Source organism: Leucopleurus acutus, assembly GCF_964270905.1.
Source record: "Leucopleurus acutus genome assembly, chromosome: 1".
Taxonomy (NCBI): domain Eukaryota; kingdom Metazoa; phylum Chordata; class Mammalia; order Artiodactyla; family Delphinidae; genus Leucopleurus; species Leucopleurus acutus.
The window spans coordinates 3,085,156-3,107,939 of record NC_139142.1 but is presented as its reverse complement, the minus strand read 5'-3'; the positions used below and the strand labels follow the sequence as shown (position 1 = coordinate 3,107,939).

Here is a 22,784-nt window from a genome sequence, read left to right as displayed (position 1 = left end):
TGAAAAATTCACTAACTGTAATTGGAAATTTTGATTATTTCAATAAACATGTAGAGTTGTGCAACCATTACCACAATACAGTTTTAGAATATTTCCATCACCCATCAAAAAAATTACCTTATGCCCATTTGCCATCAATCCCCACTCCTATCCCCAGCTCCAGGCAACCACTCATCTGTTTTCTGCCTCTAAATTTGCCTTTTCTGGACATTGCACATAAATGAAATCGGCAATATGTACTCTTTTACATTTGACTCTTAATATAATGTTTTTGAGGTTCCTCTACTTTGAGTGGTTTCTTTCTAATGCTGAATAATATTCTCTATTATATGAATATCCTACATTTTATTTATCCATTCAACAATTGATGGATATTTGAGTTGTTTTTTTAGCTATTACGTATAACGCTGCTCTGAACATTTGAATACAAGTCTTTGTTTGAACATATATTTTCATCTTTCTTGGGGAGATACCCAGAAGGGGAACTGCTGGCTTGTGTGGTAAGTTTATGTTTAGCTTTTTAAAAAAACTGCTGAACTGTCTTCCAGACCATTTTAAGTTCCCACCAGCAATGTATGGGGTTCCGATATACCCACATTCTTGCTAACACTTGTCATCGTCTGTCTTTTTGATTATAGTCTTTCTTATGGGTGTGTACTGGTATCTATCTTCTTATGGTTTTAATTTGCATTTCCCTACTGGCTACAGATATTAAGCATCTTTTCATGTACCTGTTAGCCATTTGTATACATTGTGGGGTTTTTTTTGGCCGTGCTGCGTGGCATGCGGGATCCAAGTTCCCCAGCCAGAGATCGAACCCGTGCCCCCTGTGGTGGAAGCGTGAAGTCTTAACCACTGGACCACCAGGAAAGTCCCTGTATATCTTTTTTGATGAAATGTCTATCAGATCTTTTGCCTATTTTTAAATTGCCTATCTTCTTATTGCTGAATTATGCCAATTCTTTATGTAATCTGGATATGAGTCCTTTATCAGGTATATTATTTACAAATATTTTCTCCCAGTTTGTGTCTTGACTTTTTACACTCTTCAATAGCGTCTTTGAAGCCCCCAAATTTTGAATTTTGATGAGGTCCAATTTATTACATTTTTCTTTTATAGATCTTGCTTTTGATGTTGTATCCAAGAACTCTTTGCCTAACTGAAGGTCACAAAGTTTTTTTCCTGTGTTTTCTTCTAGAAGTTTTCTAGTTTTAGTTCTTACATTTAGGTCTGCGATTCATTTCAAGTTAATTTTTTGTGTAATGTGAGGTAGAAGTCTAAATTCATCTTTTTGCACATGAATATCCAGCTGTCCCAGCACCATTTGTTGCAGAAGCTGTTTTTTCATGGAGTTTCCTTGGTATCCTTATCAAAAAACAATTGACCACAAATGTAAAGTTTAATTTCTGGACTCTGAGTTTTATCACATCAATCTATGCGCCTGTTTTATGCCAGTACCACGCTATCTCACTGTGGTATCTCGCTGTTGTTTCAATTTGCGCTTCTGTTATGAGGTCGGGGGCTTTTACAAATGTTTATTGGCCCTTTTCCATTGGACTGCCATTTTCTTAATTTTTTTTAAGAGTTTTTATTCTGGATATGAACTCTCTGTTGGTTATATATGTGTTGCAAATACTTTGTTCCACTATAGTTTGGCTTTCATTTTAGCCATTCTGGTGAGCTGGTTTCAAAGTTAACTGATGATGAGTGAAGTTAAGCATCTCTTCGTAGGTTTATCGTCTGCTCAGATATATTATTTTGTGAAGTTCTGGTTTAAGTCTTTGGGCCCTTCTTTCTACTAGATTGTAAGATTTTATAAAAAATAGATTTGTAGGAGTTCAGATATAGGTCCTTTGTAGATATGGGAATTGCACATTTTCTTCTACTCTTGTATCTTGAATTTTCACTCTCAAAGGCGTTAGCACTTTGAGACTACTTTGATCTGTTTAATATATCTTTGCTTTCCACAGAGTAGTGAAGATGTTATCTTATGTCTGTTTTCCTAAAACTTTCTTTGACCTTTCGCACTGGACTGTACAGTCTATGTAGAGTTAAGTTTTGTTTCTGCTGTGATGCTAGAGGTCACAATTCCTTCCCGTGTGGCTCTCCGTCTGGCACAGCACCCTTGTCGAAAAGGTCACCCTTCACTCACTGTGGTGTTATCTTTGTTGTAAATAAAGTACCATCACTGTGCGGACCCGTTTCTGGGCTCTGTTTTGTTCCCCTGGCTGCCTGAGCTGTGTCGGGAGAACCACTAACACACCCTAGGAGGTCTTGGTGTCTGGTAGTGTAAGTCCTTCAGCTTTTTCTTCAGAATTGCCTTGGCTCTTTTCATTTCTGTATAGGTTTTAGAATCAGTCATTTGTCCAAGAAGTCCTGCCTTTTAGTGGGGAATGGTATTTCAAGACCACAGTCTGGGTGCTAGGATTCTCGTTGCTATTGGAATGGTCACTGTTCACAGGACTTTTTAGTAGACCAAATTAGAAAATAGGGTTTTTTCAGGATATAGCACATCAGGAGTTCATACTGATATTTTCCGCTCAAATGCAGGTTTGCAGGCATTTATTTAACTTCTGTCTTAAGTACCAGATAATTATTCATTTACTTTATCCCACATTATACACAGTGTATTTTCAGAAAAATGATACCAATATTGTGACCAGTGTGACGACTGAAAGGTTAAAATTTTTGCATCTTTTCATTTCCTTCCCCCTCCGCCTTTTTTATAGTTTAACTGCCTTCATTCTCAGAGCACATAGTCGTGACAAACTGTATTCTCTCCCTCCCATCCCTGTTTACACTTGTTCTCCACGGGAATATACAGCTGACGCTCACCTCCAGTCTCTGTGCTGATACCCCTGCCCTCATTATTTTGGTGTGAAGCTTCCTCTCTAGGGGACTTTTATTTCAGACTTCAAAGAATGTCTGGATAGAAAGTCCTCGGTTCATGTTTTCTCTTCATGAGTATCTTAAGGATGTTCCTCCACTTCCGTCTGTAATAAAGCATTGCTGTCAGACTCTGATGTCAGTTTAATTTTCTTTATCTTACAAGTTACTTGGTCTGTTTGCTTTGATGCCTAAACAGGTTTTTTTCTTCTTTAAAGTCCAGTAATTTCGGAATATATCATGCTGGGTCGACTTTCCCACATACGTGCTATGTTCTTTAAATGTGTAGTACCAAATCTCTTTTTCTTGGATTATTATTTTGAGGATTTGTTCTGTTCCCTTGCTTCCGTTTACTGCTGTGGAGACTCCTATTGTATAAATATTGAATCTTCTTTGCCTGTTTTTATGTTTGTTGTCTCCCTCTGGGTTTTTATCATTCCTTTTTGATTTAATTTTCTTCTCTTTTTCATGTACTATTCCCTGTAGGGCATTTTATGTTGTGCTTATTTGCTCTTGTATTCTTTTCAGTTAATCTTCATTTCCGAAATTATTTTTTCCGTTTTTTCATTCTTTACAGAGTTATTACCTATTCCCGAGTTCCTCTGTTAATATTCACGTAGTCCTTTGACATTACGCTATTCCTTTAATGTTTTTTGTCTCGTCCTGAACTGTTAGGCTGTAGTTTTCAATGTCCTTGTGGGGCGCCTCCCTGTCATCCTTTTACTGCTGCATAGGGGTCGTTTAGTTCCTTTCCGCTTTCTCCTTGTGAGAACTCCGTGTAGGACTTGACTTTGATCCCTCCTGATGCTCGCGTGTGTGTGAAATTAGAGAAGAGGAGCTTGGGCTCTAGAGCTCTAGCTTCGGTTACTTTTGTGAAACTTTCTAGAATGTGGTGGCTTACCTCCTGAGTGCCCTGATTTGGTTCTCTTCCCCTGCTAATATTTGGACCTTCTTTTTCCATTTCCTCTCCTGCCCCTCTGCTGTTCAGTCTGGATTCTCTTCCCAGCAGTTTCTCACCAGTGTGACCTAGTTCTGGAAGAAAGCTACGGCTGCTGAATTTTGAGGGTTCCAAGGGCCCCTTCAGTCTTGGCTGCAGACTCCTTGCCCTCATCCATTGTGGGGTTCACCCGGCTGCTTCCAGCCGCTGTTCTCAGGTGGGTTCACCCGGCTCTCTGGTTATCTCAGAGTTCTCAGCTCCAGAGGACGCCCGTCGTTCCTCTCTGCCGTCTTCCCGCAGACACTGATGGCACACGAGCCTGTGGCTGCTGGTGGGCTCTCCTGTGTGCTCGCGTGTCTGTGGGGACACATTTTCACCTGATTTTGTTGTAGATGTTGGCTGTGGGTATTTGATTTTGCCTGCTTGGTTGCACTGTATGATTTTATGCAAGAATTTGGGGTGGTTAAAAAAACTCTGCCACAATTTTTTCAAAATATCTAAAACTTGGAAGCAACCAGGATGTCCTTCAGTAGGTGAATGGATAAACAAACCATGATACATCCAAGATATGGCATATTATTCAGCAATAAAAAGAAACGAGCTACCGGGCCATGAAAAGACCTTAAATGCACACTACTAAATGAAAAAAGCCAATCTGAAAAGGCTGCATCCTGTATGATTCTAACTATATGACATTCTGGAAAAGGCAGTGGAGACAATAAAAAGATCAGTGGTTGCCAGTGGTTGGGAGAATGGGGGGATGAATAGACAGAGCACAGGAGATTTTTAGGACAGTGGAACTCTCCATATGTTACCATAATGGTGAATCCATGGCATTTTACATTTGTCAAAACCCACAGAATGCACAAAGCGAACCGTAACGTAAACTATGGTCTTTAGTTAATAGTAACGTATCAATATTGGCTCGCCAGTTGTAAGAAATGTGCCACATTATTGCAAGATGTTAATAATAGGAGGAACTAGGGGAGGGTGGAGAGGGGTATGGGAACTCTGTACTTTACATTCAGCTTTTCTGTAAACCCAATAATTAAAGTCTATTAATTTTAAAAATGGCTGCCAGAGGGCGGGGGTGGGGAGGTAGGCGAAATGGCTGAAGGAAGTCAAATGGTACAAACTTGCAGTTAAAATAAGTAAGTCATGGGGACGTAATGCACAGCATGGTGACTATGGTTAATAATAATGTATTGAATATTTGAAAGCCGCTAAGAGAGTAGATATTGAAAGTTCCCATCACAAGAAAAAAAAGTTTTGTAACTGTGTATGGTGATGGATGTTAACTGTTAACTAGACTTATTGTGGTGATCATTTTGCAGTATATACAAATATCAAATCATTATGTTGTACACCTGAAACTTATATAATGTTTTATGTCAATCATACCTCAGAAAAGGAAGGCTGCCACTGCCATCTTTTCAGACTCCTCCATCGTTGAGTATCTGAATCCCAATCTTTTTAAGTCCTCCATAACAGTATTACTGTTTTATTCTGTTGATGACCATTTAGATTTATCTACGTATTTATCATTTTATTCTTCATTCCTTTTTGCATCTCAGACTTTCCATCGGAGGTCAAAACCTTGTTTGAATACATCATTTAGAATTTTCTTTAATAAGAGTCTGCTGGTGGCAAACTGTTTATCTGGAAAATGTCTTCATTTGCCCTCATTCTTGAAAGATAATCACTGAATATCTAATCATAGATTTTTCTGTTCCTTCAGTACATTGAAGATAAGTATTTCATTGCCTTTTGACTTGCATTAGTATTGAGAAGCCAAATTCATTCTTATTCTTTTTTAAAAAATTTATTTTAGTTATTTATTTTTGGCTGTGTTGGGTCTTCATTGCTGCGCACGGGCTTTCCTCTAGTTGCGGCGAGCTGGGGCTACTCTTAGTTGGGTGCGCGGGCTTCTCATTGCGGTGGCTTCTCTTGTTGCAGAGCACGGGCTCCAGGCACGTGGGCTGCAATAGTTGTGGCGCGCGGGCTCAGTAGTTGTGGCGCGCGGGCTCTAGAGCGCAGGCTCAGTAGTTGTGGCGCATGGGCTTAGTTGCTCCGCGGCATGTGGGATCTTCCCGGACCAGGGCTTGAACCCATGTCCCCTGCACTGGCAGGTGGATTCTTAACCACTGTGCCACCAGGGAAGTCCCCAAATTCATTCTTTTTGAAAGTATTGTTTGTAATTTCTGGCCACTTTTCTGATTTTGACTATGACATTGATTTTTTTTCAGTGATTCCATTGCCAGGTGTCCAAGTATAGATTTCTTTTTTATCAGTCTTTTTTGCCATTCACTTTGAGTCTGTGGATTGTTATATTTCCTCAGTTGTAGAAAGTTCTCAGCCATTATTTCTTCAGTTGTTATCTCTGTATTAGTTTCCTTTATTTTCCCCCTTTGGCTCTAATCAGATGTGTATTGGAATCTTTCGTTTACTATCTTTCTTTAAGATTGTATTTTTCAATCTTTTTGTGACTTACTGTGCTATATTCTTTTTTTATTTTTTAACATCTTTTTTTTTTTCTTGGTTGCATTGGGTCTTCATTGCTGCAGGTGGGCTTTCTCTAGTTGCGGCGAGCAGAGGCTACTCTTCGTTGCAGTGCACGGGTTTCTCATTGCGGTGGCTTCTCATTGCGGAGCATGGGCTCTAGGTGCACGGGCTTCAATAGTTGTGGCACGTGGGCTCAGTAGTTATGGCTTGTGGCCTCTAGAGCACAGGCTCAGTAGTCGTGGCACACAGGCTTAGTTGCTCTGTGACATGTGGGATCTTCCTGGAGCAGGGCTCGAACTCGTGTCCCCTGCATTGGCAGGCGGATTCTTAACCACTGCGCCACCAGGGAAGTCCCCCCTTTTTTTTTTTACATCTTTATTGGAGTATAATCTCTTTACAATGTTGTGTTAGTTTCTGCTGTACAACAAAGTGACTCAGCTATATGTATACATATATCCCCATATCCCCTCCCTCTTGATCCTCCCTCCTACCCTCCCTATCCCATCCCTCTAGGTGGTCACAAAGCATTGAGCTGATCTCCCTGTGCTATGCAGCAGCTTCCCACTAGCCATCCATTTTACATTTGGTAGTGTGTATACATCAGTGCTACTCTCACTTCTTCCCAGCTTCCCCTTCCCCCCGCCTCATGTCCTCAAGTCCGTTCTCTACATCTGTGTCTTTATTCCTGCCCTGCCACTAGGTTTAGCAGTGCCGTTGTTTTAGATTCCATATATATGCGTTAGCATACAGTATTTGTTTTTCTCTTTCTGACTTACTTCACTCTGTATGACAGACTCTAGGTCCATCCACCTCACTACACGTGCTGTATTCTTGATCAGAGTTTCACGTTATCCATGGTGAAGGACCAGTTTTCTTTTTAATTTTCAACCCACCATGGACTAGTACTTTCATAAAATAGAGTAAAAATAAGTTACTAGAAAAATGGAATATAAAATACAGCCACAAAGTTTTAAATTTCAGATATTCTTTTTTCATTTATGGAAGTTCTATTTTTAATCTGCTGTGTGACTTTTTAAAAATATTTTCCTATTGCCTTGCAGAAACCATCAAATTTGTCATTTCTTTTAGTCAGCACAGCTGCTTTATAGTCTGTGTGAGATATTACCAACATCTGAAGTCCTTGTCACATTTTGCTCATGACGTCTTATTTCCTGTGTACCTGACTACTTTTTAGTGTATGCTTGTCACTGTACTCAAATGTCTGAAATAAATTGAAACCTAGGATAAAAGTGTCTTCTTCAGCAGGGATTTGTTTTTGCTCCTGCCAGACAGCTGGGGTCACTACCAGCCTGAGAGTGCCATAAACCGCAGCACTAGTGTGTGACTTGTTAAATTAGCCAAGATGATTGTCCTGTAAAGTATCCCCCTTATTCCCTATAGTTCCTGAAAATGGAAACCTTTTGTGGACAGAATATACCAGGGGTGACGCTGTGTAACTCAGGAGATAGTTTCTTTATTGTGAGAGATGCATACTGTCTGGTGACTAGCAAAAGTGATGCTAGATTTTACCGCTGTATTACAGTAAGGTGGTGACCGACTGATCTCTCCATTGTACAGTATTTCCCTTTGCCATTCAGAAGTACCAGTGATAATCTACAAGGTATATTTTGGCACCCTGCCAGTGTCTGTTCCCCATCAACCAATGGAAATCCTATTTCCATTAATGCTTTCAGTCAACTCAGGAGAAAGACACTAAAGGTATAAGATTTAGAAACAAAGAGGTGAGATTGCTTTTACATGCAGATCTCATTAGATACCTGAAAACATCCAAAAAAATCAGCTGAAAAACTAGTGCAAACTGTAAGATAATTCAGGAAGGAAGCAGGAGGTGAAAGCAAGATGCAGAAATCAACAACCTCCAAATAAACAATTACCAATTATTTAGAAGACATAATGGAAGAGGAGATCCCATTTACAATAATAGCACCAATAATGAAATATCTGGGCACACACTTGCTAAGAAATGTGCAAAACCCACACGAGGGAAACTTAAAAACACCCCTAAAGGAAATGAAAGTGGCCTTGAACAACTACACACTACACTCTTAGAAAGGGGACTTGAACATCCTAAAGATGCCAGTCCTCTCTGGACATTTTAAAAATTTAATGGAATCACAACAAATATATACCAACAGCTTTTTTTTGCAATGAAATGAGCCAACTCAAAGTTCCTACTGTTTGTAATAATATCATTATTGTTGTCAATCATTTTAATATGATATAGCAATAATTAACGTCAATGGAATTAGAAATAAAGATTTTCAGTGTGAGATAGAGATAAAACTATGAAAATTCAAGAAACAAGTGAAAACACTACGATGTTATGAATGCACAACTAAAATATATATATATATATATATATATATTCTAGAATATATGTTTATGTTCTAGCTCCCTCTACTGAAAGTACCTGAAAGTAACTGCAGTCCAGTAGCAATGAGCACCCACTAGTACCCTGATTTTGGTCTCTAATATCATTCCCCACTGAAAGGAATCAGGGTTCGTTGAAAAATGGCTGATTCCAAGTCTGGGGCAGGGAAGGTACAAACAAGCCTGGGGGGACATCTTACTGTGTCAGAAATCAAGGAAACAAAAATAAATGAGGCCATGCCAAAAAATACAGCAGCTAGTCCAAGTATCACACGATGGTTAAAATTATGCACCTGAACATAAAAAAGAGTATGGGGGCTTCCGTGGTGGCACAGTGGTTAAGAACCCGCCTGCCGATGCAGGGGACATGGGTTCAAGCCCTGGTCCAGGAAGATCCCGCGTGCTGCAGAGCAACTAAGCCCATGCACCACAACTACTGAGCCTGCACTCTAGAGCCCGCGACCCACAACTACTGAGCCTGCGTGCCACAACTACTGAGCCTGCGTGCCACAACTACTGAAGCCCGTGCACCTAGAGCCCGTGCTCCGCAACAAGAGAAGCCACCGCAATGAGAAGCCCGTGCACCACAACGAAGAGCAGCCCCCGCTCGCCACAACTAGGGAAAGCCCACGTGCAGCAGTGAAGGCCCAGCGCAGCCATAAATAAATAAATAAATAAAATCTTAAAAAAAAGAGAAGAAAGTATGATTTTAGTAGATTAAAACACACTGACATCAATGAAACACATAATGATATTCAAAAAAGAGAAAGCCAAAAAAACATTTAGTTTTCACCATTTGAGGGAAACTTATAACTGAAAGGCAAAGAATTAAGCTTACCCTCACTTTCCAGTAGGAGCTGTATGTCAAGATAACCAAATAGTTCTATTTGGCAAGAAATAGCTCTGCTTTTAGAAGAATGCCAGATTAAACGTTGAAATCTCTAGAGAAACTGTTGACTCAGGCAAGGATTATCAAGTGGTGTCTAATGCTTTAATGGAAATACGAGCATGATTTAAACACCGTTTATTATTCCCATGGTTTTCAGCTGCTGTAAACCGTACTTTAATGTAAGTCTTTTGTTGTTCACACTTTTGAACCTTTCCTTAAGCTGGAATCAAGGAAGGGAAGTACTGATCAAAGGCCACGCGTTTTCAAGAACCCTTTAGATGTGCTGTCCAAGAGAGGTTGCACCATGAACACTTCTGCCCAGGGCGCAGGAGGTGCCTGTCTGTCCCATTGCACCTTTCTAGTACTGAGGCCATTTAAATGCTTAAGTCATTCGTGAAGTGGAAAATAGTATTTCCTGTTTTTATTTTTTTAACGTTGAGGCTGAATGTAGTCTTCAGGCCCTGTTCGTTCAAAGATTTCTCTGAGTTAGTCCTTTCTTTTAATATTTTAGGTCTGGAAGGTAGAAGTGTTAAATGAAGAGACCAGTTTTTTTAGGTGACTAATGAATCATGAACTTTGTTTCTTGAGGCCGTTCTCCTTGTTTTAGGAAACAAAGGCCTAGGGAGAAGTCAAAGTTATAGTGAAACAACTAGGGCCTAACGTTAACTGGAGACCCTGGGGCAGAAATTTAGAAATGCTCAGTGTTAGGCCATTTGGGAAAGAAGTTGTTACATTATTGTTTGGAGAACTTAACTGAATTTTTAAAAATTGGCTTTTGAGTGGCAGTTAAAAATTTATATGTCTTGCCCTCCTTTTGTGCAAATACAATACTTCACCCTCATTCAAAGCAGTTTATTTTCTGATACAGTTGAAAGTCTCGCCATACAAGTGATCATTTTTTACTGCTTAAAAATGAATTAGCATCTGTTTAGAGGAACTTTACCTCTTGCCCATTAATTGAAGAATAAAAATGGAATGTGAGAAGTTACCATAGTGCCTGTTCTAATTCTCATGGCTTCAGAAACTCAGCTTTCATCAGTCTTGTTTGTGCCACGTTTGATTCTGTGTCTTCTCTTGACTGCCCACAATAATGGCAGGAAACTTTCATCGTGGTGAGGCACGTGCCAGTTCACAGCAGATATTTACTGACCACCTGGGCTGTCTGGAGCGTGGGGAGGTGGTCAGGACAGTGACGGTGGCCAGAGGTGGCCCTTGCTCTGAGGGAGGCCGCAGACCCAGACGCAGACCCAGACCCAGACCCTTGTTCTGGCGGTAGCTGGGGAGCAGAGGTGCCACGGATGCTGCTCTTGTGAACAACTGAGAGCTGGTCTCGTGTCAGCCTGAGCCCAGCCTCGAGCCGCAGCCTGGGCCTAGGGCGCCCTCCTGTCCGCCCTCGTCAGGCCACAGACGTGGCTTTTACTCCAGGGTTGGTCTCAAGCTTCTGCCTGTCATACCCTGCAAGCCCCTTCCGGGAAGAACCCAGGGAGTCGGTTTCAACTGGCAGCTGTAATCTTACGTTTCATGTCTAGCTCAGGCCTTCCCCAGACCTCACCTGGATTTCTCCCGGCACCTTACATCACACACAGACGCACACGCTTTGCTTGCGTGCCCTGGCCCACGCCCTGCTGGCTCTGCCTCCTCCAGTGTTTCCTGAGCCACCCTGGCTCAAGCCTGCCTTATCTTTTTTCCTAAATTGTGGTGAAATATACATAGCATAACATTTATCACTTTAACCATTCGCAAGTGTACAATTCAGTGGCATTAAATAGATTCACATTCAGTGTGCCCATCACCACTGTCTATTCATCGTCCCCAACAAAAACTCTGTGCCTGTTAATACCTCCCTCTTCCCCTCCCCCAGCCCCTGGCACCTACCATTCTACTTCCTGTCTCTGTGACTTTGACTCCTCTAGGGACCTCCTATGAGTGGAATCATACAGAATTTTCTTCCTCATTTTTAAGGCTGCATAACATTCCATCGTGTGGATGGAGCACCTTTTATCTGTTCATCATGAAGGACACTGGGGTTGCAGAACACACCACACGCTGCTCTGTCTAAAGTGTCACTGAGGGCAGAGGCTGTTTTGGTGCCCAGTCTAGCATCTGCCACGGATCCCCGAGACACAGGTTTGCTGAAGGAATGAAAAGCCCTCTGGGCCCGTCTGCCTGTCCTTCCCACATCCTTCCATTTTCTCAGAACTGTTATGGGGCTGGAACCCCTCCCAGGCTCACGGCTCCCTGCGCCTTAGGTTCTTCTTTGTGAAGTGAGGTTTGTTGCTAATAGTCAACACGAAAGCACTTTGGCATGTCACGTGTGCTCTGTGTACTTTGTGTGGGTTTCCTACCTTCTCAGAACAAGGAAGGGGGTGAGGACTTGCTTTGGCTTTAAAGGTTTTCCAGCCTAACTGTGGCAAGAACAAAAATAAGCAAAGGTCTCCCAACAGCGCATTCGGGGCAGATTTTACACCGTCTACTCCGCTCGCCTCCGCTGGCCTTTCCTGGGATAAGCTTGTCCACCCTTTTAAACCACTCGCAGGACTCACTCAGATCAACAGGGCAGCAGGCGCCTGTCCCTTTGACCTTGCTGTTGGCAAGCAGAAGTGTCCTGGCAACCTTTGAACACAGCTGAATGCTAGGTATCTTTGATCTGCCTCAGGAAGAAGTCTATTTTAAACTGTAAGCGAAGCCAAATTTTTTAGGTTAGATATCCTACCCAACAAAATGTACATCACCCTTGCCCGTGTAGTTTCCGGTTAAGTGTCTGCTCTGCCAGCAGTGTCAGTGCCTTGCAGTTATGACACCACAACTCTCTGGGCTCAAGACACAACCTTCTTTTTTTTGTTTGTTTGTTTGTTTGTTTGCGGTACGCGGGCCTCCCACTGCTGTGGCCTCTCCCGTTGCGGAGCACAGGCTCCAGACACGCAGGCTCAGCGGCCACGGCTCACGGGCGCAGCCGCTCCGCGGCACGTGGGATCCTCCCGGACCGGGGCACGAACCCGCGTCCCCCGCATCGGCAGGCGGACCCTCAACCACTGCGCCACCAGGGAAGCCCCCAAGCACAACCTTCTTTTAATGAAAGAAACTGTAAACCTTCTTCACTAAGATATGAGCATCCTTAATTTGCCCGTAAAATTGCTCGGGGAGATGAAAATTAAAACCTTCAGCCGAATTTAGAAATGAAAATGTGAAAGTTTTATTCAGAAATGCTACCTACAAATGGCAGTTTGTTTTTAAATAAAAGCCCAAATAAAGTGACAGAGGAAGCAGAGAATAAAGAATAACTCCTTTTCAACCTTCATCTTTGTGCAGTACAGAGATGCTTGTGTTTGCGTCCTTGACGGGTGGACGCGCTGAGAGCTGTGGTCTGTCTGCCCACTTTCGGTTCTGGAAGGAGCTCTGCACTGAGCCCAGAAGGGTGCCTTTCCTCCGAGTCAGCTCAAGCCCTTCAGAGCGGCAGGAAGGTTGTCATGGGAGAGTCCAGAAGCGTGGCTGAAGGGTGCCATGGGGGGCATGAGGGCTGGGCACAGACCGCAGTGGAGGGTGTGGTGGGAGCCTGGATGGGGGCTCTGCATGCAGGGGGTGGGACGTGTCGTTCTCCAGGTGGTTAGATGGCGTACCCCTCTTGGTTACACGCCACGGGGACGAGGCATAAAGAGTGGTGAGGGAGTTTTGCAGGATCAGAACTGGGTGTTACTGCTTGATTCGGCCCTTCATTCAGTCAGTTTGATGGAACGCCTGCTGTGTGCCAGGCACTGTCCTGAGGCTGATGGGGAAGAGACCTGTGGCCCAGAGAGGGGAGAGGAAGACTTCCCAGGGGGGTTAGTCCAAGCAGAGACCCCGTCAGTGGCTCTGCGGCACCCTCACACTGCAGCCCCAGGGTCGAGACCCTGCTCTTCAAGTGCTACAGTGTCCACTGCTTCCAGCACCTTCCCTATAATGGCTGGAGCAACGTGCGGTGGGATCCTCCTTCAGTGGCAGCTGCCCCCTCCTGAGCTCCCCACTCCATCAGTGACGTTTGTGCCTTCTAAAAGCCCTGGCGGTGGGGTGATCACAGACAGCCCCTTTACAGGCGAGGAAAGAAGAACCAGCCTGGAGTTACTGAGGCCGAGCGGCCTCTCCCTGAGTAGGCAGTGAAGACTTATGCCCGAGCCAGTGATGGGGCTGCACGTGAGCCTCCTCCAGTGTGTTTGCTGAGTCCTTGTTTCATCCGTGAGGAAAGTACTCTGGCGGCTAATTGAACCTCGAGAGCTTAGATGAGCCTATTGATTCAGTGCAAACTTGCAGTAAAAATTTAAGGAGTCCGTAATGGATTCTTCAAGACGGGGAGTCAACATCCTGTAATTTGTTGGTTCAGTTTGTCATGCCTAGTTGAGGCTAATTTTGGTTTGTGTGTTTTTACATGCTTGATCTCATTTATGCATCACCATAAATTTTTGCATCATATTTCCTGGGTTCCCATCACAGCCATTTCTCTGTTCTTAGCCTGTGCCTGAGAGGCAGCATTCACTAAGGGATTCTCTCTGCTGTAACTTAATCTACATGTCTTTTTTAAAATTGTTACTTTTAATTTTCATCAAAGTATTGTGTGCTTATTTTAGCAATACTGAACAATATAGAGAAGTTTCAGAAAGAAGAACTACCCATAACCATGACACTCCACGGTGACTACTGTTGATATTTTGAGAGTGTTCCTTTTTATGATCATCCTATTTCTGAAAAATTATACACTGCCCTTCTCACGTATATTTTTACTTTACACATTCATAAATATTTTTGATGGATGTGTAATATTTCACTGTGTGGGATAATCCCTTTGACATTAAGGTTGTTTCTGGTATTTTAGAATCATAAATAAAAATGTGATGCTCTCAAAAAGAATAAAATACTTAGAATTAACATAGGAGGTGAAAGACTTGTATGCTGAAAACTACAAAACATTGCTGAAAGACATTAAAGAAGACACCAGTAAATGGAAAGCCAATGTGTGTTCATGGATTGGAAGACTTAATATCGTTAAAACATCAGTACTGCCCAAAGAGATCTTCAGATTCAATACAATCTCTGTCAAAATCCTGACAGTGTTTTTTTTTACAGAGATAGAAAAATTCATCCTAAAATTCACATGGAATCTCCAGGGACCCTGGATAACCAAAGCAATCTTGGAAATGAAGAACAAAATTCTTACATTTCCTGATTTCAAAACTTACTGCAAAGCTGCAGTAATCGAATCAGTGTGGTACTGGCATAAAGACAAACACATACACCAATAGAGTAGAAGAGAGCCAAGAAATAAACCGTCACAGGTATGGTCAAATGGTTTTCAACAAGGGTGCCACCCACTCTGGGAAAAGGACAGTCTGTTCAACAAATGGTGCTGGAAAAAGTGGATATCCACATTGCAAAAGAATGAATTTGGACCCTTATTTTACACCAAACACAAAAATTAACTCAAAGTGGATCAAAGACCTTATAGGAAAACATAGAGGAAAAGCTTCATGATGTTAGATTTATCAATGATTTTTTAGCTATGACACCAAAGCACAGGCACGAAAAGCAAAAGTAGATAAATTCGACCACATCAAAATTTAAAACTTCTGTGCAGCAAGGGACACAATCAACAAAGTGAAAAGGCAACCCACAAAATGGGAAGAACTATTCGGAGATCATCTATCTGATGAGGGATTAACGTCCAGAATTTATAAAGGACTCCTACAGCTCAACAAGAAAACAAGCCGTTTAAAAAAATGTGCAAAGGGTAACTTCCCTGGTGGCACAGCGTTTAAGAATCCGCCTGCCAAATCCATCTGCCAATGCAGGGGACATGGGTTTGAGCCCTGGTCCGGGAAGATCCCACATGCCACGGAGCAACTAAGCCCGTGCGCCACAACTACTGAGCCTGCGCTCTAGAGCCCGCAAGCCGCAACTACCGACCCGCGTGCCTAGAGCCTGTGCTCCGCAGCAAGAGAAGCCACCACAGTGAGAAGCCGGCGCACCTCAATGAAGAGTAGCCCCTGCTCGCCGCAACTAGAGAAAGCCCGCAGGCAGCAATGAAGACCCAACGCAGCCAAAAAATAATTAATTAATTAAAAATAATAATAATCCGCCTGCCAGTGGAGGGGACACGGATTTGATCCCTGGTCTGGGAAGATCCCACATGCCACAGAGCAACTAAGCCCATGAGCCACAACTCCTGAGCCCGCGTGCTGCAACTGCTGAAGCCCACGCGCGTAGAGCCTGTGCTCCACAACAAGAGAAGGCACCGCAATGAGAAGCCCGTGCACCACAACGAAGAGTAGCCCCCGCTCGCCGCAACTAGAGAAAGCCCGCGTATAGCAACGAAGACCCAACGCAGCCAAAAAAAAAAAAAAAAAAGTGCAAGGACTTGAATAGACATTTCTCCAAAGAAGATATACAAATGGACAGTAAGCACATGAAAACATGATTAACATCACTAATCATTAGGAAAATGCAAATCAAAACCGCAGTGAGATACCACTTAACACCCACTAGGATGGCTACTATCAAAAAACCAGAAAATAGCAAGCGTTGGTGAGGATATGGAGAAATTGGAACCCTTGTGCACTGCTGGTGGGAATGTAAAATGATGCTGCCACTATGGAGAACAGCATGGCAGTTCCTCAAAAAACTAAAAATAGAATTACCATACTTTGCACTTTTGGGAATATACCCAAAAGAATTGGAAGCAGAGACTTAAATAGGCATTTATATATTCATATTACAGCAGCATTATTCACAATAGCCAAAAGGCAGAAATAGCCCAAGTGTCTATCAAGGCATGGATAGAACAAAATGTGGCATACCTCTATAATAGAATATTATCCAGTCTTAAAAAGGGAAGAAATTCTGACACATGCTACTACATGGCTGAACCTTAAGGACACTTACGCTGAGTGAAGTAATTCAGTCACGGAAGGACGAAAACTGCATGATTCCATTTATATCAGGTACCCAGAGTAGTCACATTCATAGAGACAGAAAGTAGAACGATGGTGGCCAGGGGCTGAGAGGAAGAGGATGGGGAGGAAGTGTTTAATGGGGACAGATTGCCTGTTTGGCAAGATGAAACGAGTTCTGAGGAGGGATGGTGGTTATGGTAGCACAACAATGTGAATGTACTTATGCCACTTAGAGCTGTTCACTTAAAAATGATTAAGATGGTAAACTTTATATTATGTATACTTTAGCACAGTTTTTTTTTGTTTTTTTTAAAATTTATTTATTTATTTTTGGCTGCGTTTGGGTCTTCATTGCTGCGCGTGGGCTTTCTCTACTTGCAGCGAGCGGGGGCTACTCTTCGTTGCGGTGTGCAGGCTTCTCATTGCGGTGGCTTCTCTTGTTGTGGAGCAGGGGCTCTAGGCGCACGGGCTCAGTAGTTGTGGCATGCGGGCTCAGTAGTTGTGGCTCGCGGGCTCTAGAGCACAGGCTCAGTAGTTGTGGCACACGGGCTTAGTTGCTCTGCGGCAGCTTCTTCCCAGACAAGGGCTCGAACCCATGTCCCCTGCATTGGCGGGCGGATTCTTAACCACTGCGCCACCAGGGAAGTCTCGGCACAGTTTTTTAAATAAGTATTTTTTAAAATGTGATGCTCACTCATGGCTACTGCATTTTTGGAATGGACTCCCAAAAGTTAAATTACATAAACAAAGGATCTTTACATATTGCCAAATTATCTTCCAAAAGGATCAGAATAATTTATAGATTTGTTGGCAAGGTTACAACATGCCTTTACCAGTATTAATTATAATTTTTAAAATTATTGCTGATTTGATAGGTGAAGAAATACTTTTTTCATATAATTATTGAGCGGTTATAGTTCTTTTGTAAACTGAATCATTTGAACACTGAGGTCTCAGTGTTTTTCTAATTAATCGCAGTATATTATTAACCTCTTGTAATTATAGCATTTATACTTCCTTTTGATTTTTGGAGGGAACATACAGAAATTTGTAAATTTTTTAATGTGAGGAATATCCCCTCAAGGTTTGTCCAGTGTTTTTTAATCATCCTTTTCTGGCTTGAGAATTGATATACTCACTTCCCTTTTCTTCTCAAAGCTGTGGGGATTTGTGGGGGGTATGATTTGACTTTTTAAAAATTTAACTGTGTTTGTTTTTTTATTTAACCCGTCTCAGATTTTATTTTGGTAAGACTTAAATTGACTTCTGCCCACATGGGCAGAAGTGGATTTGAGCTTCCTTCCTTATCCGAATATTACATTTGTACAACTACACTCACTGTTTTGGGAGCTGTTGCTGTCTGTTCCAAGACCTGTCTCTTAAGCCCACATCACACTGTCCTTAGTTCATAAGCTTTATAGTTGGTAGGACCAGCCTTTCTCATGAGAAGTGTTCTCATTCTTCATGCTTTTAATTTTTCCAAGTGAACTTGAGAATTATTTTGTCAGATACCCAGAAAAATAAGGAGACTCCTCTGAATTTTGAATGGAATTGCTTTAAAACTATAAATCAATTTGGGGAAGTGTTAACATCAGCTTATTTATAGTACGTATGCTTCCAGTCCCGAAACACACCTTATCTTTATTTGTGCAAGTCTTTTTTTTTCCTCCATATTATTTATCTGCTTGTTTGCTTATTTATATTTTAGAGTATGTTTCATGAGTGATTTCCAGATCACAGACTTTGAGTCCTTTAAAGAACTACTTTATATGCATAAGGCTTCAAAACAGCATGGGGGAAAATCACTAATAAAGTTGAGATCCTTTGATCTGAGATCATTAGGGAAAATACATCAACAAGTGTCTTCACTTTTTCTTTGACTTTAACCTGTATATTTTATACAAAGAGTGTAGGAGTCTTTCCGTGTTATTTCTGCATTCCACTCAACAGCACAATCTTAGGACAGGCACATTTCCCCATCTCATCTCATATGAAGTATTAAACTGTTTGAGAACAGGTCCCTCTCTTTTTAAAGTAAGATCTACAGTAAGCATCTGCTTCCTGACCCCTCACAGAGCCCCCTGCAAGCCTCGATCCTTAATGCTGAGTTCATCTGGCACCATTTCCTGGGTGAGGAGGTGATAGTTCTGGGAGAGCCATCCTTGCGCATCTGATGCACCCAGAGGGTCAGCAGCCAGATTCTCAATTCACAATACCTGACTCGGAACACAGGCTGTGCAGACAGCAGAGGAGCCAGGCAGGTGGGAGGCCCATCACATGACACCCACTCCCCATTGCTTGTTATCATTTAATTCATGGCCAGCTTTGGAATCCAGCAGCTTCCTTCAGCTCTGCGGACGGGGGCAGGGGTAGGATTTGGTTTGCTTTCATTTATTTTTTTTTTCATTTATTTTCTTAATGGCTATTGATACACATAGTAAAATCTACCTTCTTACTAATGTAGGGGAACTTAATAAGCACCCCCAAACGATTGTAGCACTTCATTTGCTCATTGAAAGGTGTGGAGTGCCAGCCCACAGATGTACTGCTACCCCCAGTCCATTTCAGGTGTTTCTTACTGTTGTGTATTATGTTTAGAAACCAAAGGGCTTTTTGGTTCTTGTTCACAAGCTGGGAAAGGGGTGGGGGGTGGGGGTGCGAGGGGCGTTGTGTGAGAATTTATAGAAAGAGAAGACATGGTTTGGACAAACTTAGTTGTGTGTGTGTGTGTGTGTGTGTGTGTGTGTGTGTGTGTGAAGGAGTGAGTAATTTTTTTCAGTTCTGCCTGGCAAAGAGGTTTTTCTCATAGCTTATTCATTTTCATTTGGAGCTAGTAATAGCACTTCTTTTTGTAGGGAATCATCTCTCCAGCACACACGTACACCCCCTCCCCAGGCCAGGATACTCCAATTCAGAAGTGATGTCCTTCTTCTTCAGCTTTTCACATTAACCTTTTTTGAAGATAGGAAATTAAGATCTGAATAATAGCTTTTAATACTAGACCCATTTAAAAAAAAAAGTGAAATATCTTTTTTTAATTAAAAAAATTTAATTTAAACAAAACGTAGAAAATTAAAGTGGTATGTTGACATCTTTAAGGTACAAAAATAAACACTTGCATTCTATTTTATGACTTTAACTTTCACAGCCAGGTGGTATAAATAACTTTAACTTACAGCACTTTCTACCTATTAAATTTAAAGAAGCTTTCATTTTTCATATAATTTTTTAACTGAATTTTTCCAATAAAAAAATTAGATCCCGAAAAAAGTGTTTGAAGATTATTAATTCATAACTTGGTAGTAGGAAAGGTTGAACAAGAGTCCAAACTGATGAATTGGGATTGTGTAATATTTGGATAGCCAATTTGCTTTAAAAAAAAATAAAACTAGGTTGCCAAAATACTAAATATGATACAGATATTTAAAGTAATTAGAATAGAAAATAGGAGGTGGCCAGGTGGGTATAAGGTACCAGTGAATTTGGGGTACCAGTTAGAGAAATGCTAAAATTTAAAGTTCATGTAGACACACATGCACACTTTTTTTTTTTTTTTGTGGTAGCTCTCTCAGAATCATGTGTTTATAGTCTGGCCAGGGTTGTGGCCTCAGTCCTGCCCCTTAAGAAATGGGATCTTTGCCTAAAAGTTATTGAGAAATGAAGACTGCAGAAAGCCAAAAAATGTCCAGGCTTTTCATGCACACTGACAGCCAAACAGAATGCTCTTTCCATTTGCAGTTTTTTTAGTGTCATTTTAAGTTGCAGCTTCCGGCCAATCAGCGAGCCCCGTGCCTGCTGACATCACGAACCAGCCAGTTCCCTCCAGCTGCAGAGAGCTTCAGTTTGTCTTTTTTTTTTAAACTAAAATGGAGGCTGGTTTCTTGCCTTAAGGAGTACATTGCCTTTCCCGCTGAAGTCTAGATGTTGACATGTAATAAAGCGGGCAGCAGGATGGTGGTGGATGCGGCCAACTCCAATGGGCCTTTCCAGCCCGTGGCCCTTCTCCATATTCGAGGTAAGTTATTGTGTGTTTCACTGAAACGGAACCTTCTGTGGTTAGCTAATAAATGGCTATTGTGCTTCAGATAAGAAAAGCAGGAAGTCCTTTCTAGCAGAATTCACCCCGTTTTGCGGCAGACCTAACCAGAGGAGGCTGGGTGTGTCACTGCAATTTGGCATTTTACGAACTACTTACAGAATTTGAGTCTTGAGAGAGGCCTTGCATGCACAGTTCAAAGCTGGTTTTTCTGCTTTCTGCTCGCGCTCCCATCCCCCTTTCAGAGCCGTGCTGATGTCAAAGGATGTGAAGTCACTGCCCGGGGAAGGCATTGGGCGGGGGGTAGGAAGGAGAGGCGGGCGGCACGCCTGGCCAAGTTGCCCGTGCGCAGAGTTTCTGTTACATCTGTGTTGCTTAACACCCTGAAGGTTTCACCGGGACACACGTCTGAATTAACGATGAATTGCAGTCAGAAAATATGCAGAAATGATTAGAAAAGAACTTCTTTAAAAGGATTGTTTTCGTTCTTGCCCTGGAGCCTAAAAGAGAAATAGACTCGTGCTTTGAAATATTGGAATCCATCGTGGGTCATAATTTCTGAGCTGTTAGCGTTTTTATTGAATAGTAGGAGATACTTTGCACTTAAATAGGCTTTGTATTGACATTTGCCTTTAAAATTTTAAATGGCAACAAGTTTTCGATGAGTGTATAGATCACTTTTAAGAATTACAGTTTGCCACTTGTAGTTTATACAGAATTGGAGTTCAGAATTTAGCTTAAAACACAATTAGCATAGTAATTAATAATTATATTAAAATATAGGTATCAGGATAATCATATACTTTTTCTTAGCATTTAAAAGTATTTGTTATACAAATTTTTTGTTCATAATTGGGTGAAGTAGAAAATGGATGTTAAGCTTCATCATATCACTTTAAAATTTATACAATATCACAGCTCTGTCCCTAACAGAACAGTTCTGTCAGAATCTCCTTTAAGGACCCATGTCAAGGAAGGGTGGGGGCAGGATCTCTAGGTGACTAATGGTCTGTATGACTAAAATACCAGACAAGATTTTTCAGATCCTAGGGTGTTTGCAGATAAAGGAAATAAAACCACATGAATACCCAGTCTGTTGGAATAAAATGGGTGTTGCTTTTCTCTCCAAACCCTCTTAAAAGAAGCTGGTGGAAATTAGTGTCCACAATGACCAACCTGTAGGTCACATTGTTTTGTAGTGCACCCAGGAAAGAGCAAATGTTGACCACAGATGGCACTCAGGTATTTTAGTTGCAGGAGCCAAATGGGCGAAAACAAAATGTAATTATGTTTCGATATAAGTTCTTAAATGGTGACTGACTAGCAAAAAGAAAATTTTATAGCATATAAAATGTGTATTTTGATACTTTTAAGGTATCTTCTTATAAATAACAGATTGTTTTAGTTTGAGTTTTCTGATTTCATTAAACACTTAATGTACTAGTCATTTTTTGAACTTTATTCTGAAATGGAATTGTTTGATTTTATATCTTATACCACATTGTTGTTGTTGTTTTTAATTCCAAGACTTTACTGTGACCAGTTTGAATTTTTTTGCTGTTGGTTGAGTGGTTGGTTGCTGTCTAATTGTGAAGGGAAAAAGTAGTGAAGCGTATTAACCTAAAAGAGACTTGAGATTTTAAGAAGGGGTAACCTTTAGGGCCTCAAACTAACTTCTGGGTCAAACAGTGAACTAGGTAAAACTTGGACGCTGGATTTACTCATCAGGACTTTTTAGAGCAAGCATGTTAATGTGTGGTTTAGCAAAATTTATTCTGTTTGTACTGGCTTTTAGAGTCTTGATCAATTTAATATCCACTATGCATCTCCTCTGTATGTCCAGTGCTGAGGGTCCCCACCCCAGAGGAATGGATGGTTTAGTGGGAGACCCACACAGGGGCCCTGGTGCAGGAGGGGCACAGGAAGAGCTGACTCTGGGCAGGTGCTAGGACAGAGAGCAGGGGCTGATGTAATCATGATGCTGGGAAGGGAGGGGGCAACACTGAGGCTTACCGCTGACTCAGGGTGCATTTAGAGAAGAAGGGTCTTCCGCACAGAGGTAAATCACCAGCCCAAGGTCACTCAGCCTGTAAGTGGTAGGGCCAGGGTCCAAACCAAGGCAGTTACACAAGCCAAGGCAGTTGTTTTGTATTGTTTGGAATCTTTTTAAAGAAAAAATTTTTTTTGTTTTATTTTAAAAATAGAAATTTTGGCTGTTTGTAGAA

General features: G+C 41.7%; 1 protein-coding gene across 7 annotated transcripts in view; it reads left to right on the top strand.

The window, feature by feature from the left end:
• The window catches only part of PPP2R5C (protein phosphatase 2 regulatory subunit B'gamma), a 129,719-nt gene that overhangs the window by 17,202 nt on the left and 89,733 nt on the right, over positions 1 to 22,784 (top strand). For 3 of the 7 annotated variants that reach the window (XM_082838146.1, XM_082838148.1, XM_082838149.1), the window contains exon 1: positions 19,732 to 20,538. The exons of the other annotated variants lie outside the window; for them this stretch is intronic. In XM_082838146.1, coding sequence (XP_082694272.1) covers positions 20,445 to 20,538 — 94 coding nt within the window. In that variant the 5' untranslated portion in view covers positions 19,732 to 20,444. Of the gene's footprint in view, positions 1 to 19,731; positions 20,539 to 22,784 lie in introns of those variants that run through there. 7 annotated transcript variants of the gene reach the window in all.